Below are 11,437 nucleotides of genomic sequence, written 5' to 3' on the forward strand. Positions count from 1 at the left end.
TGTGGTTTACAGAAATGTTTTTTTAGTCCTCCAGTGCTATCCCATACGCCATCAGGCTTTTTCAGTACCAGAGAATTTTACAGAAAGATCTAGACCTCAGTAACCATGAAGATGAGGTCACATTGGGCATTGTTCTTGTCAGGCACCAATTGGCTGGAGCTACATAGCTACTGTTCTCTGTAGATGGACATGTATGTGTTTATTTGCCCCATGATTCTTTGTTTTTCTTTCATCAGTTTCTTTAAAATGTCACTTACTGGGGCACCTGGGTGGCTTAGTTGGTTGAGCATTTGACTCTTGGTCTTGGTTCAGGGTCATGGGGTTGAGCCCTGTTGCGAGCTCTGCGCTTGGCAGGGAGTCCGCTTGGGATTCTCCCCTTTCCTTTTCCCATCCCCTCTACTTCTCCCCCACTGTTTACGCTCGCTCGCTCTCAAATAAATGAATAAGATCTTTAAAAAATAAAAGTCATTTATTTACCTTACTTGTTTGTCCTTGAAAACTGAAGTTGGTCATCCCTCATTCTGAAAGATGAAGTTTTTAAATTATAAATACCTATCAATAAAAAATTTTAAACCTGTACCACACAGATGTGTATATTTATTTATAAATTAAATTTATATATATACTACTGTACTTACAGAAATTTTTATAATGTTGAGATAAAATGAAATAAAGTTTCAAAATAATTTCAGTGAATTCTTAAATTTTAGTGAGAGCAATATGATTGAATGTGCTTCATTTAAGTTTTTTTTTTTTTTTAAAGATTTACTTATTTATTAGAGAGAGTGTGTGTGTGTGCAGCGGGGAGGAACAGAGGGTGAGGGAGGGAGAGAGAGAATCCCAGCAGGCTGTCACCCAGCATGGATCCTGACATGGGGCTCAATCTTTCAACTCTGAAGTCATGACCTGAGCCAAAACCAAGAGTCGGATGCTTAACCAGCTGTGCCACTGAGGTGCCCCTTAACTCTTTGTTTTAATTCCAGTTAGTTAACATACAGTGTTATATTAGATTCAGTGTATTATTTTTTTAAGTCTTGATTTGACACTGTGTTATGGCAAATCAGAGCTCTATTTCTAAATTAAACATGTTTTTGATACTTGGTTTTAGTTACTGTCCCTGTAAGAAATATCATATTGTTGTGCTTATTAAGTCATGATACTCATCCACTAAATTGTGTTCAAATTGAACTAGAATTTTCATCTTCTGTAATGTCATTTGATTTTTTTTTTTAAGCAAACTAATGAGAAAGTGTTACTTTTTTCTTACAGTAGGTTCTAAAGCCATTAAAACTTTATTTAAAGTATTTTTAAACAGGGGTGCCTGGGTGGCTCAGTTGTTAAGTGTCTGCCTTTGGCTCGGGTCATGATCCCACCATCCTGGGATCAAGCCCCATGTCAGTCTTCCTGCTGAACAGGGAGCCCGCTTCTCCCTCTCCAGCTCCTGTGTGCTTTTGTTCCCTTTCTTGCTATCTCTCTCTGTCATAAATAAAGAAAATCTTCAAAAAAATCAATAAAAATAAAAGTTAAAAAGGAAATATTTTTAAATAGGTTACAAAGTTTTTATATATTTTAAAATATACAGATATCAAAGTATTTATTGATTTATGGCATCAGTCACAGTCACATAATGGTGGAAATACTTCTAAACATTTGTTTTCATAGTGCTTTCTCCATTTTTCTAAAGGCAGTTCTTGTTGAGGATATAGATTGTGTTCAGTAAATATAGTCTCATTAGCATACTCATGACAGCCACTGGCCATTTAAAGTGTCAACAAATTTCAATCATCTTGTCTTTTTTTTTTTTTAAGATTTAATTTATTTATTTGACAGAGAGAAGTCACAAGTAGATGGAGAGGCAGGCAGAGAGAGAGAGAGGGAAGCAGGCTCCCTGCTGAGCAGAGAGCCTGATGCGGGACTCGATCTCAGGACCCTGAGATCATGACCTGAGCTGAAGGCAGCAGCTTAACCCACTGAGCCACCCAGGCGCCCCTCATCTTGTCTTTTTATAAAAGAAATGCGTGTAATTCACCTTATTTATTTATTTGACAGATCTCACAAGTAGGCAGAGAGGCAGGCAGAGAGAGAGAGCGGAGGGAAGCAGGATCCCCGCTGAGCAGAGAGCCCGATGTGGGACTCGATCCCAGGACCATGGGATCATAACCCGAGCTGAAGGCAGAGGCTTTAACCCACTGAGCCACCCAGGCGTCCCTGTAATTCACCTTTTAAGTTCACCACCTTTTAAGTACTTTGCCACAAAATAACCAGCAAACCAGTGGGTAATACAAAAATTTTATGATCATTATTACATTACATAGATTCTAACTATTTATTTATTTATTTATTTTATTATTTTTTTTAAAGATTTTATTTATCAGAGAGAGAGAGAGAGAGCAAGCACAGGCAGACAGAATGGCAGGCAGAGGCAGAGGGAGAAGCAGGCTCCCTGCGGAGCAAGGAGCCCGATGTGGGACTCGATCCCAAGATGCTGGGATCATGACCTGAGCCGAAGGCAGCTGCTTAACCAACTGAGCCACCCAGGCGTCCCAGATTCTAACTATTTAAATCAGTTTTAATTCTAACATATAAAACAGTTTTATTGGGCACCTCACCTATTCAGCAGCAACAACATTGCAACATATCAGTTAATATGTGTCGTTTTTATGGCATTTGTCCATTTCTGTGGTATAAATATTTTTAGCATGGCTCATTTGAAGTTATGCACATGAGTCACTGAATTTGGAGATGGGAAGGGATGGGCAGTTCTATAATATTTTCACCATATAGATATGATAGACATAAATAAGACAATAGTAAAATGTAATAAACAATAGTGAAATGAAGCTAATTAATTAAGAAGTGATGTGCTTTAGGTTTTTATTGGTTTTTAATATAGCTTATTTAATTTTATGTAATTATATTTTTTAATAATGGCTATTTTTCATAATAATCTCACAAAATTCTAAATGGCCTCACAAAATTCCTGAAAATTTTGCAATCGACATTCATTAGCAGGTGTGAGCCAGCTTTAGTACACCATTTTGTGGGCCTTTAGGACATTTTAAGAACATAGGCCTTTACTCTGAGCGAGATAAAAAGCTATTGAGGGGTTTGGAGTGACATGTTCAGTTGAACTTATATTTGAACATGATCACTCTGGTGTGCATAGAATGGATTGGAGGAAAGAAAATATGGGAGCAGGGAAACTGTTTAGGAGACTGCATGAATAATCCAGGCAAGAGATGTTTGTAGCTTGGAGTAGGGAGTAGCCAGGGGCAAGCATTCAGAAGTGATTGATTCTAGAATCCTTAAGTGGAGGAACTGAGGGATTGGATGTCTTATGGCTCTATTGTCGGGTTTTCCCCTCACTTATCCCTTATTGCCATTGTCACACATAGGGTGCTGTTCATCTAAACCACCGTCTGACCTACTTTGATGAATCTTCATATTGTTATAAAGTCACTGAGGAACCAAGGACCTCAAAAGGGGGGTGATAATGGCAGTTTGGATGGGATAATTCTTTATTACAGAGTATCTGCCTTGTGGGATGTTTAGCATCCTTGGCTCCAACTCCCTAAAGGGAGTGGTGATTCCATGGCTGATCATCACACCCGACCTTCTCCCCACCCTACACTTCCTAACAGCCCCTGGATCCATGTATATTTTGGCTGAGAGCCAGAGAACTGTGGACTCTAACAGATTATGTGATTCTTTTTCTACCCCTGACAGTATTATGCCTACCTGTATTCTTACGTGATGCCCCAGGCCATCCGAGATATGGTGGATGAATACATCAACTGTGAGGACATTGCCATGAACTTCCTTGTCTCCCACATCACTCGGAAACCCCCCATCAAGGTGAGGGTCCCAGTACTTAAGGGACTGGGGGTGCATGCTTACTTAATTCACTTATTTCGCGGTAGTGCAGTATGAGACTCACCATACCTCAGAGTCCTCATCTGTAATTGTCTTTGCGTTAAATGAATTGTGAATATAGGGACTCTTAACTACTAAGGTTAAATGGACAGAAGTCAGAGGGTTTAGAACTTGGATGGGAAAAATGTAACATCTTTAATTTTTATTAATCTGTAACTGGGATTTAATATTTTCATCAGTTAGGAAACACGTGACCATTCTAAGAGTATTTGCAGCAACTGTGATTGTCACCAATAGAACTCACAGATATTTTCATATCACATTACTTTTGTTATTACATCTTGAAGTATTATTTATGTCCATCAAGACTTTAAAATTATTAAGTTTTCCATAGACCCTTGGTACAAGAAATTTAAGGTTTCTGCATTAATATATGTAAAGCTCTAAAAATAGTGCCAGGCATATAAGTAATACTATGAAAGACAATTTACTCAAAAAACAAAACCACAAGTACCCTCAGAATTCTAGAAATTTGAGTTCTGTCTTTGTCTTCGAGTTAGTGAATATATTTGACCAGAATATAATAATTTCATATTCAGTGCACAGAAGGGCCAGTTACATCATCTTCTGTGTCATCATTGCAGGTGCAGACAAGTGGAAGCTCTTCTGGTAGGAATTAGCGTAGGCCTGGTAAGGACCTCGCAGCAGTTAATACTTGAGAATCTGTCAGTTCAAAGTAATAGTATCTATGACCATGGTCTGTCAGTATTTATGTGATGGATTCATACCTGATGTCCTCAGGATTAATAAGCTGAGTCATATCTTAATGTTATTATTATTAAAAAGACATATTACTTAATTTTACAAAATAACAAGTTTACCTTCATGTATATCATTAATAATAATTGGATGGGTATTTCATTCTTCTTATATTTTGAAGGTAAGTTATAGATTAAGTAATCATCAACCTATGCTAATGATATCTTTAGTGGTGGTAGAGTGGTAAACAGAGGACATTGGGTTCATAAAAAAAAGCATAAAAAGAGAGAAAAACAGTTGTGGGCCTTATGATTCATTTATACCTAATCATACCTTTTCCCAAGTATAGCTCAGCATTAGAACTTAATTCCTGATTACCCCATAGTTTTTTCTATTCCTGGGCCGTCTGCTAAAGTCTCATAAAAGAAAAATAATTAGCAAAATAATATTCCAATTTTTAAAAAATGGAATAATTGTTATAATTATTTTAATAAAAGTGTGTGTTTCTCAGGTGCAGTGATAGATATTAAAATAAATAAATATTAAATGAAAATATTTGTTTTCATTCTGTGTGATGTTAAATGAAAAGGCACACTTCTTTATAAACTTTAAGATAGGGAGATAGGGGTCTTAGAAAGAAATTAATGATCGGTGCAATGTTCTTTTCTTTCTTTATCCTTTCTTACGTGGCCAGGGACTAAACTTCATCCAACATGTATGCTTCTATTTATACTTTGCTAGTAGATCAAAAGACATTATCCATGAAAATTTAAAGTATCTGAGTGATTAGGTGCCTAATAATAGCATTAGTCACCTGAAGCACTCACAGACATGATGAATTTTTTGTCCTTATTAAAGCGTGTTTGTCTACCATATTATTAGGCCAGTGTTTCATTAGCCAGAACTGTCTCTTCAGTGTAGAGAATGAGACAGAAATAATTTGCACATGGTATACATGTTCCTTACCAAGTGAAATCTTGAAAAATGAGTATTCTTTGAGAATTTTCTCAATCTTCATGGGAATATAATAAGAGTTCAACTGAAGATTAGGATGACTTTTTAAAAATCAAAATCTCATGGGGCACCTGGGTGGCTCAGTGGGTTAAGCCGCTGCCTTCGGCTCAGGTCATGATCTCAGCGTCCTGGGATCGAGTCCCGCATCGGGCTCTCTGCTCAGCTGGGAGCCTGCTTGCCTCTGTCTCTCTCTCTCTCTCTCTCTCTCTCTCTGCCTGCCTCTCTGTCTACTTGTAATCTCTCTCTGTCAAATGAATAAATAAAATCTTTAAAAAAAAAAAAAACCATGGATTCCTTAATATAACTTAAAAAAAAAAAAAATCTCAGTAGGGGCCCCTGGGTGGCTCAGTTGAAGCATCCAACTCTTGATCTCAGCTCAGGTCTTGATCTCAGGGTCATGAGTTCAAGCCCTGTGTTGGGCTCCATGCTGGGCATGGAGTCTACTTAAAAAAAATTTAAGTTTAAAAGAATTAAAATATTACAAATAGAGTAGATGTCTTATATCACCCTCCCTCCATCCATTCCTCTCCTGTGAGGTCATGGGGTATGTGTACCTTGGTAGTACCAAACTTTCTTGGAAATAGATGTTCCAGTGTATATTCTTACCAGCATTGTATAATAGTTGCAGTTTCTCCATATCCTTACTAACATTCAGTACTGCCACACTTCCATTATTGCCTATCTGATGGGTATAAACTGTATCCTACTATTTTCATTTACGTTTGCCTGGTTATTATGGAGGCTGAGTGAATTCCCTGCAGGCCAGGGAGCTCAGCTGGCAGAATGACAGCCAGTCAAGGGCTTTTTTTTCTCTTGTAGGATTGGTTTTGCCTCTTTTTGAACTTTATCGAAATGGAATCCTACAATATCTCCTCTCCATGTCTCTCAATCATTCTTTCCAATTTTTTAAAGCTTTTAGTCAATATTTTCTATTCCGGGTAGTTATTTTAGTATACTTTTCCTCACTAATTTTCTCTTCACACCCATCCATTGTCTGATTTAATTCAGTATGCTTTTCATTCTTGTTCTTTTTGGTTCTTTTTCATATCTGTTAGGACTTTTTTGAGAGTCCTGGCTTTCTTTCTCAGACCTTAAGTAGTCTTTCAGAATTTCAGGGCACATATACATTTACCTTTCTCATCACCATCTGAGAATCCTGGATACTGCAATGTTTGGGGGTCTGATTCTTGTTGGTTTCTGCAGATTCTCCCTCATGTGATTCTTTCCCTTTTTTGTGAATTTGATTGTGAAATTGTATTCTTTAGGATTTCACTTATGGCATTTCTGGGAGGCCTGACTTTATACCCGAGAGGGTTTGCACTTGATTCTTCTGCGTACCCTGGGTCAAGACCTAGTTGAGACTTGTTTAAGCTGAATTAGCATCTTGGGGCTTTTCAGAACACACAGGTGATATAAACCCTAGCCCCAAGTGGGTGAGGGCCAGTGTGTGGCTTTCCATTCTCACAGGTGATAGTTCCTCTTCCACTTAGAGCGAAGGCTCGGAAGACAGCTTTCTTTGGAGCTGCCTCCAACCCACGCAGCCTTCCATTGGGTCCGGGTATTCTGAAAAATCTCCAGTAGTTTTGTGGCTCTTGCCTCCCCAGCCTGTTTAAAACCAAAGCTCTGGTTAATTCATTGAATTCAGGCTTTTTCATTATTTTGGCCTCTGATGATTTAATTTCTTTCCTTTTATTTCCATTCCTTTGATTACAGGTTTTCTTTCATTACTGTCTCTAAAGAGTTTGTTTATATAGTTCGTCCTGCATTTTCAGGTATTCTCTGCTAAGGGAGTTTTAGGTTACTTGGTCTGCCACATTGCTGGAAGTGAAGCTGTAATACTATTCTTTATTCTGTTCTAACTGCTTGAAATTTCCTCAGCATCATCCTAACTACTGCTACTATCATATAACAACTTTCCCATGTCTTCAGATAGAGTTTTCCTAAATACCTTTTCTAGTGAATGTGTAGTATTTAATAATTATCTAATTGGTCCCCGTTTGATGGGTACTTTTCCAGTTTTTGCTACTAAAAATGTTGATGGAATGAACACCTTTATAGCTACGTCTTGCCGTGTGACCCAGATAAGTACTAGAGGTTGAGTTACTGAAACAAGTAATACTAAACCTTGTAAGGCTTTTGATATCTACACTTTAGGTCATTTGGAAAGAGCAGTCTTTCCAGCGATACAGCTACATATGTGGCAGGAAGGAGCCAAGGCTCTGGCTTCTGACGCCCTCTGGGGGTGAACATGGCCACCTGCGGTCAGTGTCTTCCCTGGGAAAATGGAACTGTTGGATTGGTTAGGTGGCAGGATTTCTGTCTGTCCTGGTCCCTGCGATTCTAACTGTGCTCTTTCTTCCCTATTCCCAGGTGACCTCTCGGTGGACCTTCCGATGCCCAGGATGCCCTCAGGCCCTGTCACACGACGATTCTCACTTCCATGAGCGGCACAAATGTATCAACTTCTTTGTCAAGGTGTATGGCTATATGCCCCTACTTTACACTCAATTCAGGGTGGACTCTGTGCTCTTCAAGACCCGCCTGCCCCATGACAAGACCAAGTGCTTCAAGTTCATCTAGGGACACTGCAAGTGCTGGGAAGAGGATGAGCAGAGTGGGGGAGATGGCTTCTACGGTTCTTAGACGTTGAAGGACCCCAAGGACATCCGCTGGGTGGGTGACCCAAACCCTCTACTGGGAGAGGAGGCGGGAAGAGTGGAAAGGAAGTAGCCTTCTTCCTCTTAAAGTCGGCCACACTGGGCCTGGAACCCTGGTCAGAGGACTCGGGGGTTCCCTACACAGGGCACTGACTGATAGCTTACACTGAGGACAATGGGGACTCCGGGGAGTTGCTCACGCAGTTCATAAGTCCAGGACAGCTGGTTTGTGGTTTTTAAATTCAGTAACAACTATTATTATTATTATTTAAAAGGAGAAAGTTTGAGATTTGCCATTCGAGGCTTATTTATATATAAGTGTGTATATATATGTATGTATATATGCACACACACTCTCTCACATACATATACATATATATAGAGAGAGAGATAGATAGATTTGGGGGGGGAGGTTTGAGAGTTCTGCCTGTTTCATAAAGTGAGGGACCCACTAAGTTTTCTGATGTTCTGGACTAGTGGAGATGGATCCTGACCTTATGGTATCTGGCTTATCCTTAAAGATCATCTCCGTATTCCCCAGAGCGTCTATGTGCAAAAGCAAAAAAGGACCAGGCTTGGCTTTCCTAGGGGGCTCTTGGACGAGATAAACCCTCTTGGTTTGTTCTTTCCTCCATCTGTGCCAACTGGTAATCTGGAGCTTGAGTCCTCCTGTTGCTTGAGTACGTTGGGAGGACCTGCACATTTGGGAACAGCGAGGCTTCCCTGTGCTGGGTTCAGTGCTATTTGAGGATTAATTGCTAGGTTGAGCTGTCCCAGCTCCCATTATCTCCCATTTGAAACAGAAGAATGAGGAAGGAGTGAGACCTGAAGATGGTGCTCCCAGATGATTCTTCTTGTTCGGCCCTCCTTTTGAAACGCACATTGTGCTTTGGCTTCAGGCTTTCCTGAAAGTTCTCTCTTGTTAAGAGAACAGAGAATTGGCAGGCCACACCTCCAGCTGTGATCTAAAGTGGTCTGCAGGTTGGCCTGCTCTCTCTGGTGTAGAATGAGCGAGCATCCTTTGCGGACCCCCACCCGGCTGGCCGGGAAGTCTTATAGCAAGGCACCTGCCTTGGGATAAATACCTTGGTGAAATTCACCTTCCTTCAACCTTTGTCTGGACCTATACCCTATGTTACCTGTAGTTTTTAGATCCCTTATGCCAGCTTGTTCCAGAACCCCTTGAGATTTGTTATGTGCCAGAGCGAGAAGAAGACATCATTTATTATGTTAGGCTCCAGTCCAGCCTGAGATTTCATAGGCATTCATACCCATGTTACCACTTCCCACTCTGGGTTTACATTTCTATTCCCTGGCTGAAATGGAAATAAGCTAATTTTCTTTTTTTTTTTGTTTTGGTGGTGATGGCAGTAGGGGACCCGAAGAGGCTATTAGTGGCATCTGGCAGGGGTGTAACCCATGACTTCTACCATTTTCCTGGACCCCACTTTCTTGCAGTGGAGTTGAATACAGGTGGTTTCCCACAGCTGGACAAAAGCTCAGGTTTGTCCTGGTCATGTACATGCCTTAAGCCAGTTCTGTCTTCCCCAGACCTTGACACCCTGTGCTTCTCTTTCCTGGGGGCACATTCTTCTCTGACCTATCTCATTGGGTCTCTTCAAGTATCATTCTGAAGCAAGATTCTGTCCTGTAGATCCCACCCAGGTAGAGGGCTAGCTGGATTAAAAGACCTCTCCTTATTGGCAGGCAAGACCAGGGCTGCTCCCAGGACTTGTGGCCTCCAGGGATTCCCACTGGCATCTTCTTGTTGCTCTCCTATAGAGGCAGCTACCCAGGAAATTCAGCCCTGCTTCTCAGCAGCCCAGCAGAGAGGTCCAGACTCCCGGCACCCTAACTTTCTAACTCCGCTTTCCTGACTCCTAACTAGTATAGCCTTCTTCCCTCCAGGGAGCCAAAGAGTGTGGTGTTTTGAGCTATATACGTGGCTGCTATTTTTATCTTGTTTATTTTTGTGTGAGGAACTCATAAACTGGCTTTCAGTGGGACCCCGTGAGAAAAGAGCAGTCTGTTAGGACCCCCTGTTGTGGAGCCAGGCTGGTGGGTCCCCAAATGCTGTTGGGAGATCCAGGAGTAGCCGAGTGGTCTGAGATTCTGGATGACATTGAAGTCTACCACAGGAAGGCTTATGCTGTCAGAGCCTCAAGGTGAGCACTACTTGGACCTAACAGGACACTAACCAGAGGGGCTCCAAACAGTAGGCTCTGGTGGGCACCGGCCATGTTCCTAAGCGATGCTCCTCAGGAGCAAGAGGCTGGGCAGTCAGACCTTTTACGTTACTCTGTTAGGTGCTCCTGGAGAATGGATGCTGCTTTTTGCAGGGTGGTTGGAGGAGGCCCAGCTCCATGCTTCAAATGCCCTTGATGCTGATCTGTCCCATTGGGGGAAACAGATGTCCTCTAAACCACGTGACTGGGACTCATTTAGAACAGGAAAACAGCTCTGCAGCTTACATGGGTTTCCCCCACCCTTCACAGGTCACATCTTTTTGCCTGGTCTTTGCTGTCAGGGCCCAGGATGTGTTCGTCCGCGGCTAGCCAGTTTGCTCTTAACCCTGAGGGGCATTCACCAATGTGAGAGCCTCCCCAAGGTGCTCATCAGGCCGCTCTGAGCTTTTGTGCCCCTGGCAGTGGTTTTCCGTGTGTTGTGGACTGCTCCTCAAGCCCAGGCCTGCGCACTGTCGGGGAGGCCCTGTCTGGGCAGGTGGGGGTCGTCTCTTCAGTCGCTGCCTGTGTGTGTGCTCAGGGAGCTCCTGGTTTGAAATGATGATATTTTGCAGGGGGAAGCTCTTTGATGTCCATGCCATGTCCATCCACCTCGTCCCCCTTTTCCAGTCATGAGCACAATAGTCTTATGTTGGATTTTTGTAAAAAAATAAAATAAATGGAGACTTTAACACAAGCAGTGTGGAGGTCCTGTATGCTTTTACTCCACAGGGCCAGAAGAGTGACTTGAGAGAAGGGGCCTGCCTGATTGCCGGGAGCCACCAGCTGGGCCCCCTCCCCGCACAAGCCTGTGGGCTGCGTGACTGGTCTTGGAGCAGCCCACGCACTTGAACCTGTGTGATGCTGTCAGCATGCGTGGACGTGGGCCGCCTTGCCGGGGCTTGGTCCTGG

The 11,437-nt window shown here is 41.8% G+C and overlaps 1 protein-coding gene across 4 annotated transcripts in view; it reads left to right on the plus strand.

The window, feature by feature from the left end:
- The window catches only part of EXTL3 (exostosin like glycosyltransferase 3), a 101,826-nt gene extending 90,604 nt beyond the window's left edge, over positions 1-11,222 (plus strand). For all 4 annotated transcript variants that reach the window (XM_013047147.2, XM_045078376.1, XM_004775149.3 and 1 more), the window contains 2 exons: positions 3,727-3,855; positions 8,017-11,222. In XM_013047147.2, coding sequence (XP_012902601.1) covers positions 3,727-3,855; positions 8,017-8,226 — 339 coding nt within the window. In that variant the 3' untranslated portion in view covers positions 8,227-11,222. The remainder of the gene's footprint in view (positions 1-3,726; positions 3,856-8,016) is intronic.
- The last annotated feature ends 215 nt before the right edge of the window (positions 11,223-11,437 follow it).

Source organism: Mustela putorius, unplaced genomic scaffold (genome assembly GCF_011764305.1).
Source record: "Mustela putorius furo isolate JIRA1106 unplaced genomic scaffold, ASM1176430v1.1 tig00000242_pilon_pilon_pilon, whole genome shotgun sequence".
In the NCBI taxonomy this organism is placed as follows: domain Eukaryota; kingdom Metazoa; phylum Chordata; class Mammalia; order Carnivora; family Mustelidae; genus Mustela; species Mustela putorius.